Here is a 13,987-nt window from a genome sequence, read left to right as displayed (position 1 = left end):
ACCATAATACCTCGGTACAAAGTCCACTGCTCAACTCTACTGTACCATGCTTATTGCAATATTTAAAATGACAAATGATGACTTGGATTCGTGCCTCTTCTTTTCTTTACCCTCTATGCATAACCATTGCTTAGAGCAGGGGTACTCAATTAGAAACCTAAAAGGTCCACTCACCAAATTTTCCTTGAACAGTGATGGTCAAAATCCAAAAAGAGAACTCTAACAAAAAAGGCGGTAAATCCGTTCAACTATGTACAAAAGGTGATGTGGTGTGTGAAAAGTGACACCTTTTTTGTGCCACCAGTTCTTTAAACTTTGGCATAAAAGGTGTGAGGGCCAGGCGGAGGCACTGATGTAAGTGTTCATTACTGAGGTTGTTCCTGTATTTGTTTTTCACCATGTTCATGGTTGAAAAAGCAGACTCACAACAGTATGTTGAGGGAAACATGGTGAGAATTTGAAGGGCCATCTTCTGCAAGAAAGGGACACCTGCTGCAGAGACCATCTTAGTCCAGAAGGTGGTAGGGTCACAGAGAGACTCCTGCAGTGCAAGGTTTGCCTGAAGCTCAATTAGCTCTGATTGAAGAGAAGCAGCACTAGCCCATGGGCAGATTTTCAGGGCTTCAGTTGAAAATTCTGCGATTTTTTTTTTGACAAGGAATGGATTTTCCATGCATAGTAAAACCTGTTTCCCCAGAGGGAAATCTCCAAATCGAATTTGGAAATTTTCATTCAGCTTGTCCAGGAATTATCAGGCAGGCTGTGATTTATAAAGTGAAAATTACGTGCAGGTGCGCGTACGCACGATTTTATAAATCTGATTTTTTTTTCGTACGCCATTTTTGGCTTTTGTGCGTAAGTACACTTTTAGTAAGGTTCCTACGCACAGTTTTATAAATGAGGCCCCAGATCATTGAGATGGGCGGTAATGTCAGAGAGAAATGCAACAATTTCCATTTTTTCTTCATTTTGCTTGAATTCCACAAATGGTTTTGCTTTTGCACTCTTCTGATCCAACAGAAAGGTTTCCAACTCTTTCCGTAATGTCCAAAAGCGCTCCAGTACCTTCCCTTTACTAAGCCAACGGACATTGTTGTGGAGGAGCAAATCATCAAATTCTGCATTCACCTCTATTAGGAATGAGCGCAACAAGCGATGCTGCAGAGCAGATGATGCCCTCAAAACGTTCACCAGTCTCATTACTGTTGTCATGACCTATGCATACTTTTCTTCAAGACTGGCACACAAAACCATCTGATAAATAATGCAATGAAATGCAATGAGGTCAGGGTGATGAGCTCTCAAGCGTGCCACTAATCCCCTTTCTCCTCCAGTCATACAAGGAGCGCCATCAGTAGCAATGGAAATAACATTCTTAAGATCTATCTCTCTGTCTCTCAACATCTGCACTAGTGCTTCATTAATATTATCCCCTCTTGTGTGTCCATGGAGGGCTGTGAGGCCTAACACATCTTCACAGAATTCTCCCTTCTCTTCATCAAAAAATCTGACAAACACCAGAAGTTGTGCGTTGTCTGTGGATTCATCCAAAGCCAATGAAATGCATTTAGCCTTTTTTATTGCAGACTTCATTTGGTCAAGCAAATCATCAGCAAGGACTTCAGTTCGCTTTACAGCAGTGGAGTCAGAAAAAGATATTTGGTTTATTTTTTGTATGAGGTCATCTTTTTGAGTTCCCTCAAACAGGGCATTTGCTATTTCATTCATGCATTCCTTCACAATCTCTGAGTCAGAGAATGGTTGCTTTCCTAAGACCCATGCCACTCTCAATGAGGCTTCAGTTGCACGCTCTTGTTGGGTGGCTGATCTAACTATTACACTGCATGTTGCTTGATATAATGATTGCAGTTGTTTGATTTTTCTGGCCCTTACCTCAGATTTAGGGGGGTAATTGTTGTCAAAGTGTCCATGCTTTGAGTCATAGGGACTGTCATGTCTCGAGTGGTGAGACAAGGACAGAGGACCCAGGTGCAGACAGCGGGTAAGGGGTTAACAGATAATTTAATAAATAATAAAACAAAGACCCACGTGGGGGTAACATAACAAAACATGACAATATAATAACATGACAAGACTAAAACTAACTACACTTAAATTAACTTTTGACATGAACTACAAATAACTAAACTAACATAACACAGGAACTCACCACACAAACCACAATGAACCAGCACAAGACAGAAGACACAAGGGCATTAAATAAGGGAGCAAATCAAGAGGGAAACAGGTGTAGGCATTAATCAATAACGAGGTAACAAGAGGATGGGAACAATGACGAGACCGGAGAGAGTATGGAAGGCCATAAGAACAATAATTGTCTCTCTCCACATTTAACATGAGGTTCTGTCATGATCCTGCCACTAAACCAAGAGAAACATGACATGATGCAGCAGAATCATGACAGGGACGTTTCACGTTACCACTCTTGACAACTGCAACCGTCTCGTTGCAAATTAAACACATTGGTTTTGTGCTCCCCACCGGCAACACAAATGCATAACTGTCAGTCCACTCTGATTTAAATTCGTGATTTTCAGAATCGACTTTTCTCCTTTTTTCAGGTTTTGAGCACGCCATGATCTTCGCTAGCAAGGAAACACGTACCGTTATCAGATGGATTAGCAACTGCGTTGTTGCTAATTACACACACAGTGATGTGTTGCTCATGAACGATTCGTTCATTTTGAACGAATCTTTCATATGAAACCTGAACTTAAGTTAGACCCAACTAATCAATTTATTTTTTCCAAAATAATCAACATTTTCGTGAGTACTAGATGTGTTGGCCTATTTAACATGACATTTTATTTATATTATGCTGCTGAAATGAACAAATAAACGAAATTACTCGAAAAAAGATTCGTTCATTTTCCTGAACGAGATTCAAAGATCCGAGTCTGTAAAATGATCCGGTTGCGGCCAACGTTGAGTTAGTGAGTTGTCATTTGGATTACAGTTATTACAGCTCAATTGGATCTTTGGATTGGACACAGAAGATAGATAAACCACATCTAAAAGTAAAACAATAAAGGCGTGAAATCACGCACCAATGAAAACTCGCTTGGATCATGACTAAATTATAATGTTGATTTTGGCTTCGGTCCAAATTGTATTGCGTCTGGGTCCGGATCCGGACCGCGGTCCGCCTATTGAGTACCTCTGGCTTAGAGGTATGAGTTATAGTATGAAACAGGCCCGGCCCCACAGGGGGGCCACCTTATCAGTATCATGCTGTGAAAAAAATTTCCCACCGCAATGAACAGACTTTCTCTCTCAGTCCTGCACGGGTTGTTTGCTGTTACCTGTTTGATAAACCTGCAGTAAATAAAAGAACACCCAAACCGACATCCGACAGCAGCACTAATTTAATTCCATACCCGACCCTACCCGTTGGACAAAAATGCCGCACCCCGAACCGCACCTGCGATGCATCTGCATGATGCAGACAAAACCATTTATTTTCTCACACGACAATGACAAAATATTAGGAAGATCCTGCTTAATGCATTTTTACATTCGCGCATTGCATGTCGTAACTCAATATGGCAGCGTTTCGGGAGAGACAACCAAGAGTGAATCCACTAAAATATTGTTAGCTAATATAGGAGATATTCTATATTTGATTAGTGATTTATGAAATGTGTTTTGATTAATGCAAAATTTGTTAAAATAGCATATTTAGTTATTGTCATGTGAAATTAACAATAGTGTCCATACCAAAGCCGCTAAAAGCTAAGCTACTATCAAGGGTAAATAAAGGTTAATGCAGAAAAGGGAGCATGATGAGCTAAAAGTTTAATTATATTGTGATAATATATTGAGTTCTCACTATAGCTGGCTGCTGTCCATCATCAGTTGCACGTGATTGGGAACAATGCTTAATGTTGCAAAGCGAGCTGCAATTAGAAACAAGTTTTTCAGACAGAGCTTGAACAGAACTTTGCATTAGCTGAGATGAGTCGAAATAGTCTTGGCTACTGGATCCGCGTTCTGCCCGCGCGTATTATTTCCCGACCCGCACCACAAATGAGACATGATAATTGTTACACCCATTACATCAAATATTAGTGGTTCATCCGACGGGTGATCGTTCTGACACCATTCCGCCGAACAATTCTTCATGAGGGGAAAAAAACATGTGAAAAAGCAATAACACATGTACTGGAAATGTGTGAGGTTGTGACAAAATTCTCTAAAATGAGCAAAGTTAGTGCTGTGAATGTTGTAGTGATCTGAATAGCTCTTTTTATGTCTTCATCAAATCTAAAGTTACTAAATTCTAAAACGTAAAATAAATGTAAATTAAAAAAATAAGTAGGCTATATAAATGCATAAGACTGTAATTAAAAAATACAACATTAATGCTAGATGTAAGAAAAATTAAAAAAGCTAAATAGTTATTTTGTAAATAGTTTGTTTATAGTAAAAAATAAATATTAAGTTACCCTCCCTCTGCCCACCTGGAAAATCACTTGGCCCACCTTTCATCTCATATCTGGAGCGCCTGGTATGAGATGAGTCAAATTACCTAAAAATCCCTTTTATAAGATAAAATAATTGCACCCGGTGGACCGTGCCAAAGGTAACATCTATTATTTTTCTAACATTCTCTATGTTAGGCCTGGAAGACCTTTTATTCCATACAGTCATGTGACCATGATAATATTGAGACAACTTTGCTATTCCAGTAACACAATGTTGATAATATTGTTACATCCCTATACAGCACCCAACCATTTTTAGCTTGTGTACAGAACAAACTTCCCTTTCATTTACAACAGTCATCTGAAAGTGTTGTGAGCACTAATAGATGTAAAACAACAGTAAAATGTCTCAAGTTTGTTTGTGACAACTATGACTAAAGAACAACATCAATATGTTTATTAGCCTAATGCAGCAGACGCTTTATCACAGCAGACAAAAACAGGACACATTATGAATGACGTGGAGGTTGACTGATTCTTCGTTTTTGCTGATTAATCAGCACCGATAACGAAAATTTTAACAATAACCCCTACCGATAGTTTGTCCTGGTTGCATTTGATCCCGACGCAGCAGGGAAAGCTCTACTGTGATACACAGGTAGAGAGTACAGAGTATAGACTAAAACAGCGTCCTCTACAATGATGCATGTGGAAGCAGGACAAGATAACATACAGTATATTATTGCCTGGAGTGTGACCGAATCCTGCTGAACCTGATGGGAATGACACCCGTCCCACTTGCAGGTCCTTGGAACAGTCAGCCGTCTTCTTAAAGGTACAGTGTAAAAAAGATCACATTACCCACGACTAGTTGACATCAAGCATTAAATGTCACGCCAGAGTATTAATGTTGACTAGTCTGTGCAACGAGTGGTGTCTGGAAACGTGGGTATACCAAGACTTTTAGAGTGAAAATTCGATAACAAATCTTACAACTATGTCTGTCTTTGGATGATTGTCAGCATCAGTAAAAAGTAAACTCATGGTCCATACTTTTATACAAATATTATACAATCTATGTTTCACGAAAGAGCATTTGGGTATGAAATGACATAAAGGAAAACGAGTGATAACAGAATGCAGTTTTGAGTGAACTATCCCTTTCTGAGTAATAACATAGACATCAAATAAAAAAAGTTGTAGATACTTGTTTTTTTTAATAAGGTAACATTTAAAGAACATAGAAACAGAATTATAGAACGAGAACTCATTGAGACGTTATGCATTTGAAATATTTGCAAACATTACAGCTGTTTTATTCAAAACCTAAACACATCTGAGTAAGCCATGTGCTTTAGCATGAACTAGTGAAGGTCAGGTGAGGTTTTTGTCTCGTCACATTGACATTACCTGAAACGTTTAAATGTTTTCTGCGTTTTGTAGTTAACATGACTGGATTTTACATTAGGTTGTTTCCCTAATGTAAAGCGGGTCAAGCACGCCCACATTAAACGACACCACGGGCACACAAACTGCTGAGAGCCGTGGAAAGATTTAGAACGTGACGCTGCCAGTGTTTTGCACATGTTTTTAGACGCTACCCCTGATATTTCTATGATAAAACATTTCGCTACCTTCTTTGCACTCTTAACAGTTAAATTGACCTCGAGCTGGGCTTCTGTCAAAAGCAACTCACGCCTTCTTTCATTTGATTGAACAGTAATGCTCGCTCGGCTTCCTTAATTTGATTAGCCATCTATCGCTGCAAAGCGAGCTGCAATTAGAAACAGTCAGAGCTTGAACAGAACTTCGCATTAGCTGAGGTGAGTCAAAATAGTCTACTGGATCCATAGTATTTATTTTCTCTACTTTGGCAGTAAATGGGGTAGAGATTTGTTTGGTTACTGACATTCCTCCAAATATCTTCCTTTGTGTTTTGAAGAACAAAGACATTTATACAGGTTTGAAGCAAAATAAATACTATGGGAGTCAATGGGGGGCAAAATCTGCTCGGAATCTACTCGGTTACTGAAATTCTTCCAAATATCTTGCTTTGCGTTTACAAACAGTGACGCTGTTATGCTACTATATGTTTTAGCTTACAGTAAAGCTTTATTTCTTTACTTGGATTCACGTTTTTTATAATTTTATGTATCGTATGATAACGTCTTGGTTAGGTATGTAACCTCGGTTCCCTGGTGTCGAGACTGACAGAATGGGGTTTGACTTGAGAACCAGTCATCTCCGACTCTTTGAAAAGCCCAATGAACTTGGCGAATGCCCATTCATTCACCTTTTTGGGCTGAGGAACTTGAGAGGCACTCTTGTTCGCTGCAGAGTGCCGGCGCAGTCCTCGTGGCATGATGGACACAACGTCTTGTTCCCACCATCAAGGAACCGAGGTAACATACGTAACCAAGACGTTCCCTTTCTGTCAGTCTCTCGACGTTGTGTCACGACTGACAAAATGGGGTTACCCTTGAAAACTCCACGGTGCTGTGCCGCGTCACGATTTACAGCAGAACGACACTGACCGGCCTGGGCGAGTCACAAATGAACTTCCTTGAGAATCGTAACCATCCAGTAGTGTAGTAAGACATCAATTCGTGTGACCACGATGAGAGGTTCTTACTACCTGCCGCACAGGCGGTGGCCTTGCTACTCTGGAGGCGAGTAGGCCGCTCGACACCGTAAGGAGTACTGGGAAGCGCTACGAAGACCACATCTGCCGAATGGAGATCAAATGTGGAATACCTACACGGTCTCACCTGTGGGGAGAACTCATGGGAGTAGTAGTGCGGGCCCAACACAGGGGAGGGGAGGTAAGAGGTTCGCCGACAGGGGAACCAAGAGTGAGAAAGCGTCAGACGGGATTACCCAAGGAGGGGAGTCACTACGTGTGGAGCACTAGCCCAGGTACAAGGGTTCACCTCGTGAGGGAAACTCACATATACTGGGCGTGATTACGAGCTGCTCCGCCAGGCTCGTACTCCCCAAGTGCTTGGCCATACTTTGTCTAATGGAGGAAGTAGGGAGGCTGGAATAGCGTGCTTACTTGCCTGAAGAGGGAAGAAGGTCCGACCTGGTCCGACACAGGTTCGATGCCCGTGCGGAAAAATAGGCTGGACGCAGCCCAACCCGCAGCTCTGCAGATGTCTGCCAGAGAGGCGCTCTGAGCCCATGCCCACGAGGAGGCTGCACCCTGGCGGAGTGAGCGTCACTACAGTGGGCAGGGGTCTGAGATCGGTAAGCCAAGGGATGGCGTCCACGATCCAGTGCGCCAGTCTCTGTTTGGAGACAGCCCCCCGCTATCCCCTGATACAGACAAAGAGCTGCTCAGAGCGAGAGCTCTGTGTTCGGTCTGAGTAGAGGTGCTGGGCGCATACTGGGCACGACAGTGAAAGGGTTGGGACTTCCTCCCAGGGGGAGTGCCTTCAGGTTCCCCACCACCTAGTCCGCACGGGGGTTATGGGGACTCTGGGCATGTGGCCAGGTTGAGGTTTAGCCCACGTGGGGTACCCCAACTCTAGGCACCCGCTGGACACGGAGAGTGTGTGCTGATCCCCTACCCTCCTGATGGAGCACCGACAGGAGAAGCGTCTTCATCTTTCGAGAAAGGCCGGGTTCTCCAGGGGCTCCAACAGGCCTTACGCAGGCCCACCAGGACCATGTTAAGGTCCCAGGAGGGTACTGATAACGACAGGGGGATTAGCCCCCCGTGTGCCCAGGAATCTGCTGATCGGGTCGTGCTACCCAGCTTTTAGTTATCCTGTTTTATGTACATCTTCCTTGTTAGTTTAGTTAGGTCAAGTCCTCCTCCAGTTCTTTTACCCCATTGTGGGCTTTTATTTTGTTCCTGTTTTTATACATTAAATCCCTTAACCCTTTCATCCCTGTGTCTGCCTGCATTTGGGTTCTGCCCTGAGATCTCTCCCCGAGATAGTGACATACTATATGAAAGAGTAAACATTTTATTACTTATAGAGTTTAAAGCAAAAAGAAAGGGGTTGTGTTAATATGTTACTATGTTGATTTTAGTCTGTAATGACATTTTTCCGCATGTTCAAAACACAATGTAAAGATAACTTCAAATAAAATTTAACAAGATAATTTGCATATAATTTGTTCTCGCTTTGAAGGGATTTAAAATGATCCAGTGGTGTCTCAATAGACAGATAAATGATGTTCCCTGAACTGCTCCTTGGTTCATTTTCCGTTTTAAACATCTCAAATATCACATTGTTCGTCCTCAGACTAAATCTGTCACAGCAAACAGCGCATCATAGTAATGGGCTTGTATTTGTATATTTGTCAATAACGTGCTGAAGTTTCTTGCGGAGATCTGTGGGCGCTTATTCCACGCTGCCTTACCGGTCTCTGGTGCGGGAAATAGCATGACAAGCCAACCATGTCTTCAGGGCAAAACGTTATAGGTCAAATGTTTATTACATGCACTTAGGGAATAAGGGAACTCTTTTCCCTTATTCATCGTGTCAGGCTGTCTGTTGTGATGTGTTCGTTGCGCGAGTTCACATCGCGATGACGATGAAAATTCGATGTATCGTTCAGCCCTACCGCAGCCCCACGCTCACGCAGACCTGAGAGAGCATGGCCGACATATCGACGTCTGCCTCTTCCTGAGCTCGACCTCCCGAGGGAGGGGGCTCCAAGGAATCACCAGGGTCTGATGCCAGCAGGACTCCCTCCGATGCTGCAAGGGACATCTCATCATCTTCACGCATCATGTCCGAGTGCTTGGCCGTTTTTATATTCCTGAAAATGTCCCTGCATGACATCCGATGGGTTTTCCCAGAACGCATCACAAATGATGACAAAATTTAGATTTTTGGGTTACCTGTCCCATATTGCACTACATTGTTAAAAGGATAAAGAACCATCTACAGGTTTCTACAGGTAACTATTTAATGGATCCCATCCAAGACAATCCAGAAAGGAAACATAAAGCCTATACTGTATATCTAATATTTGTATTTTATTTTAAGGAGCCTGTAAGAGTATCCTATACGTGTGTGCCTACTGTATTAAGAGATAATTAATAAGTCAGTCTCATAGTTTCAGATTGGTAACTAAAAAACTTTTAGTGTTACAACAGGTGGAAATATAGACTTCAGGATTTTCTGATATTTGGAGGGAAGCTCTCTCCTGTTGTGAATAATTTAAATTATTATTATAATATGTTTTTAAGATGACACAGATGTAGAGGAGAGGACAAAATCACTCAATACAAGGGAGTTACCTGATCTGATCAAACAACTGCAAGAAATTCAAAGGAAGAAACTGTCACACACAAATGTACAGTGAATAAAGAAAAGAGTATGTGTCAAGAAGTGTAGGTTAAGGCTTAAAATGACATGAAAGATAGAATCTCCATCTCAAGTCGACAGCAACAACATCTATTCAATAAAGGATGCTGGTCCACTACCTGCATGGACTCTTCACATCATTGTAAGGTACTACAATCAAATTTAACCATAGATCACCTACATTAATATTCTATATATATATATATATATATATTTTTTTTTTTTTTTGAAAAACAATACAAAATGTCATAGTTTCTAAGTTTCTTCTACCAGTCTTTCCTGACGTGAATTCACAGGTCAGAGTTCACCAAACTTGAACTTTGCTATGCAGTGAAATGCGAAATATCGTTGGGCGGGCTTGCGTTTCCAGTCGGTCACATTTGCATGTGTATGAATGGAAGTCAATGGAGGGAAAAGTAAAGTGTGACCGCTCCATAAGACAAATTAAACAAAGCTAGAATAATCAATGGAAATTTCATTAACACTGAGACAGCTTTTGTCCTTTCTACTAATGGAAAAAATTACAGCATAAAGGCAATAATTTACATTTTCCAATTTGGCATGTGTTTGTTTCGCCAAACTGAGGGAAAGTTAAAAAAATCTTCTGCATGCTCATACTTAGTGTAGTTTGCTTTTGTAACAGTTTGACTTTATACACTACAGTACACTCTTAACATTGATGTGTTAATTTTAACACACTGTTTTGAGTTATTTATTTAACACAAATTGTGTTGAAATAACAAAATACGTGTTGTCCAAAGAAATAACACAGAGATGTGTTCAGTTAAATGTGTTATTTTTAAAACAACTGTTTTTTATACATATCACATTTCATTATAAGACCAATATTCAACAGCACCACATTTAAAGGTGAAATAATGCCAGTGATGCAATAAACTAATAAATATTTTTTTATTATAATTAAGATTAATATATTATTAATGGAATAACATTTATTGAATACATTTTATGAAACGGTGTTTGGCGTATGTGTTTGCCTATGGACAAGGGGGACACAGCAATTCAACCAAAAGAAGGAGAGAGATAAAGAGTGACAGAGATCCTTTCATCCTGATTCGCAGGACGCATTGCAAACATCATTACTTTACTCAACTATCAGATTCAACAGCCCCAAGCACAGCACTGAGTAAAAGCCATAGTGACAGCTACACAGATCACTCTGCCAGGTTGATTACCTCAAAGCTCATATTGACAGAGAGCTTCTCGCATTCCTTTGACTAATGCCATCTGTTGTGGATTGTGCCATGCCCCCAACGGATCACAACATGTTAGGCTATTTCAGTTTTATATAGCATGTTCCAGTGTTTAATTATATGGCCCAAAACACATTTATTCATATACCAATCGGTTTTAAGACTTGTGTGGTTTGTGGATTGATAAAACATCAAATGTCGATTTTTTTTCAACATATTTTTAGAAATTATCTTCCTGCTGGTTAAGAATTAAGTTTAAGTCACAGACAATTGCAGAGCAGGTGTCTGCTACCCTGTGATTGCAAGAAACAAAAACCCTTATCCATAAATAATTTAAAAAAAGGCATTTGCTTGAGAGTTAACAACCACTATATTCCAAACACGTTCCCGGTTGAAAAAACGAGGCAAGACACCCACGTTTTTTAGCTTATTTGGATCATCAGTCTTAAATATAGCTGCTTGCCACCAAGAGATATTAATCAGAGGAACCAAACTTTGACTAATAATTCAGAAATCAAGCAATCTGAGTAATGTGATGGCTTAAATTAATTTAAACCTTACTGATATAAGGATGTATTATACCTATTTTGGGTGTATAGTACTGTGAGTGTGTTATTGTAAAGTAAATTCTACTTCAACTGTATATACAAATTAGTATATGCACATGATCATTCCACTTGTGAATAAATGGAAGTACTGTGGGTGCAGCAGAACTGATGTTGGCGGAAAACTGTGCAAAGGTAAGCTGTAAATAAACGTACTGTGTGTATTTATAATAATATTATTACTGTAATTTAGCAAATCATTAGCTGCAAACACATTAGTTTATTTGTTATTTGAAGAGGAATTATGCTATCCTAATTATTCTCTCAGAAATTCGAACTTCAAAATAACGTCTCGATTTAGTTTCTTTGAAAGTATCTCGGTACATTAAAACATTAATGTCACTAATGATTTAGCAGCATTCAAATATTACAAGTATCTGTTAACATTAATTATGTGATCATATTTCAATACACATACCTGCTTACTGATGCTATGAATATAACTGTCCAATTACAAAGACTTTTTTATAGCTACTATCACTGATGTACGTATAAAATTTGACACACATACTTCAGCTAAGAGTGCTCTGAATATAACAGATTAAAAAGTAAAGTATTCTTGAGTTTGTATATCTTATGTATTACATATTTGCAATCCTACCATGCATTCTATAATACAATCTATTTCATATTGTTTTCTATTTCAATAAAATAATATATATTTGTTTTTTACTTCCTTATTTATGTACTATTTTTTCTTATGTTTCTAAAGTTTTTTTTTCTTAAATGCATTTTCTGTGTAGCTGCTATGCAACAAAGTGATGAATGTGTCAGGTTTTAGCCGGATCTGGGCCACTGCAATTTTGCTGAAGAGATTAGACAAATTGGTCAGGAAGGCAAGCTCAGTTCTTGGGATGTCTCTGGACACAGTACAGGAGGTGGGAGACAGGAGAATTATTGGGGAGATCTAGGACTGTATGTTATTTTAGGTGGATTCGCTGGAACACCTTATCCACACAGGCACTCCGATTAGAGAGCGAGACCGGACACAGTAGAACAGTTGAATTGGCTTTAATGAATGAATTACCACTCCAAATTACACAGCACAGTGTTTACTGTTTGAGCCTTTACATTTATCTGTACTGGTATCTGCAATGAAGAAATATAAATAATATATGTAAGGAGGTGTGCTAACTTAATGAGCACATTTTAACTTGAACTTAACTCCGTTAGCACATTAAACATCATATAAACATCTCTACAAAACAGCGTTAACTTAAATATGTGCCGAATATCACCGCTTCATTTGCACATCAAAATAACTAATCTGCGATCGTTAATGGATCATTATAACCCACCTTTATCACAAACGCAAACAGGCATCAATGTGAAAATAAACTAAGCATCCGCGAAAGGCAAAACATAATGTTCCCAAGGACCCCTTAGCTGCCCAGAAGTGGTCCACCATCATCTGACAGTGGCGCCAGCTTCGTCTTGTGAGAGTGTCTGGAGCGTATGAGACTTGGGGTAAGGAGGCGTCCCGCCGTCCCATCAGCAGCAGGTTAGGCGTCACAGGATCCGGATCAGCTATGTCTGACGAAACATAGCCCAAGGGCTTAGCATTGAGGATGCTTTCAACTTCGATCAATAGGGTGAGGAGGACGTCTTCATGGAAGGATTGCGTACCGATAACCACCTGGAGGGCTTTCTTGACGGACTGTATTTCACGTTCCCAAACCCCACCAAAGTGAGGCGCCGCTGGTGGGTTGAACCGGAACTTAATTTGATGTTTGGCAAGTCTCTCTTGTAGATATGGGACCATAGCTGCGAACCCCTCTCTAAGCTCTCTCTCAGCCCCTCGAAAATTAGTCCCTTGGTCTGAGAGAATCTCAGCAGGGGTCCCTCTTCGTGCTATGAACCTTCTCAATGCCAGGAGGAAAGTGTCTGTGTCGAGACCAGCCAGCAGAAGATCACCCCCCATCGCTTCTCGTTCCGGCGTCCAACCTTGATGACATAGAGTCCACTCCTGTAGAGTAGAATGGGGGCTTTAGGAGTCGCAGACGGGACGGAGGAAGGTCTGCCATCATGGGGAGCGAAGGTTTTCCTCTTTATTTGGTGCACTCAGGGCAGCTTCTCTGATGTTTTTTCACAGCATGTCTCCCACGTATAATCCAATACCGCCGCCTGAGTTCTGCGAAGACTCTGTCAGAGCCCGGGTGTAGCAGACCTGCGTCCGCATCTCTGATGAGGAGTCTTGTGGTAGCATGGCTGGGATCAAGTACGACAGGGTGGATGTCAGTAGGGCCGGATTCAATGCGCCTAAATCGACCTCCAACTCGGATAAGGCCAGACTCTAGGTCTTTCTCTGGAGCGAGTGAACTCAGCCTGCTGCTAGGGGAGACAGGCCTATCTGCCTTCAGGCACTTGACTTCTTCAGGAAAGCTCTCTGCTTGGCTGGA

The 13,987-nt window shown here is 40.9% G+C and overlaps 1 protein-coding gene across 1 annotated transcript in view; it reads left to right on the top strand.

Moving 5' to 3' along the window:
* LOC306902591 (neuropeptide FF receptor 2) overlaps positions 1-12,499 on the top strand; it is a gene marked incomplete at both ends in the record, with an annotated part of 37,343 nt that extends 24,844 nt beyond the window's left edge. Inside the window, one exon of the mRNA XM_079471284.1 lies at positions 12,332-12,499. Within this exon, the coding sequence (XP_079327410.1) occupies positions 12,332-12,499 (168 nt within the window). The remainder of the gene's footprint in view (positions 1-12,331) is intronic.
* Positions 12,500-13,987: the final 1,488 nt, after the last annotated feature.

The sequence above is a fragment of the Barbatula barbatula genome (genome assembly GCF_947034865.1).
Source record: "Barbatula barbatula genome assembly, chromosome: 2".
In the NCBI taxonomy this organism is placed as follows: Eukaryota; Metazoa; Chordata; class Actinopteri; order Cypriniformes; family Nemacheilidae; genus Barbatula; species Barbatula barbatula.
The sequence above is the reverse complement of the archived record's forward strand: the minus strand, read 5'-3'. Positions and strand labels throughout refer to the sequence as shown.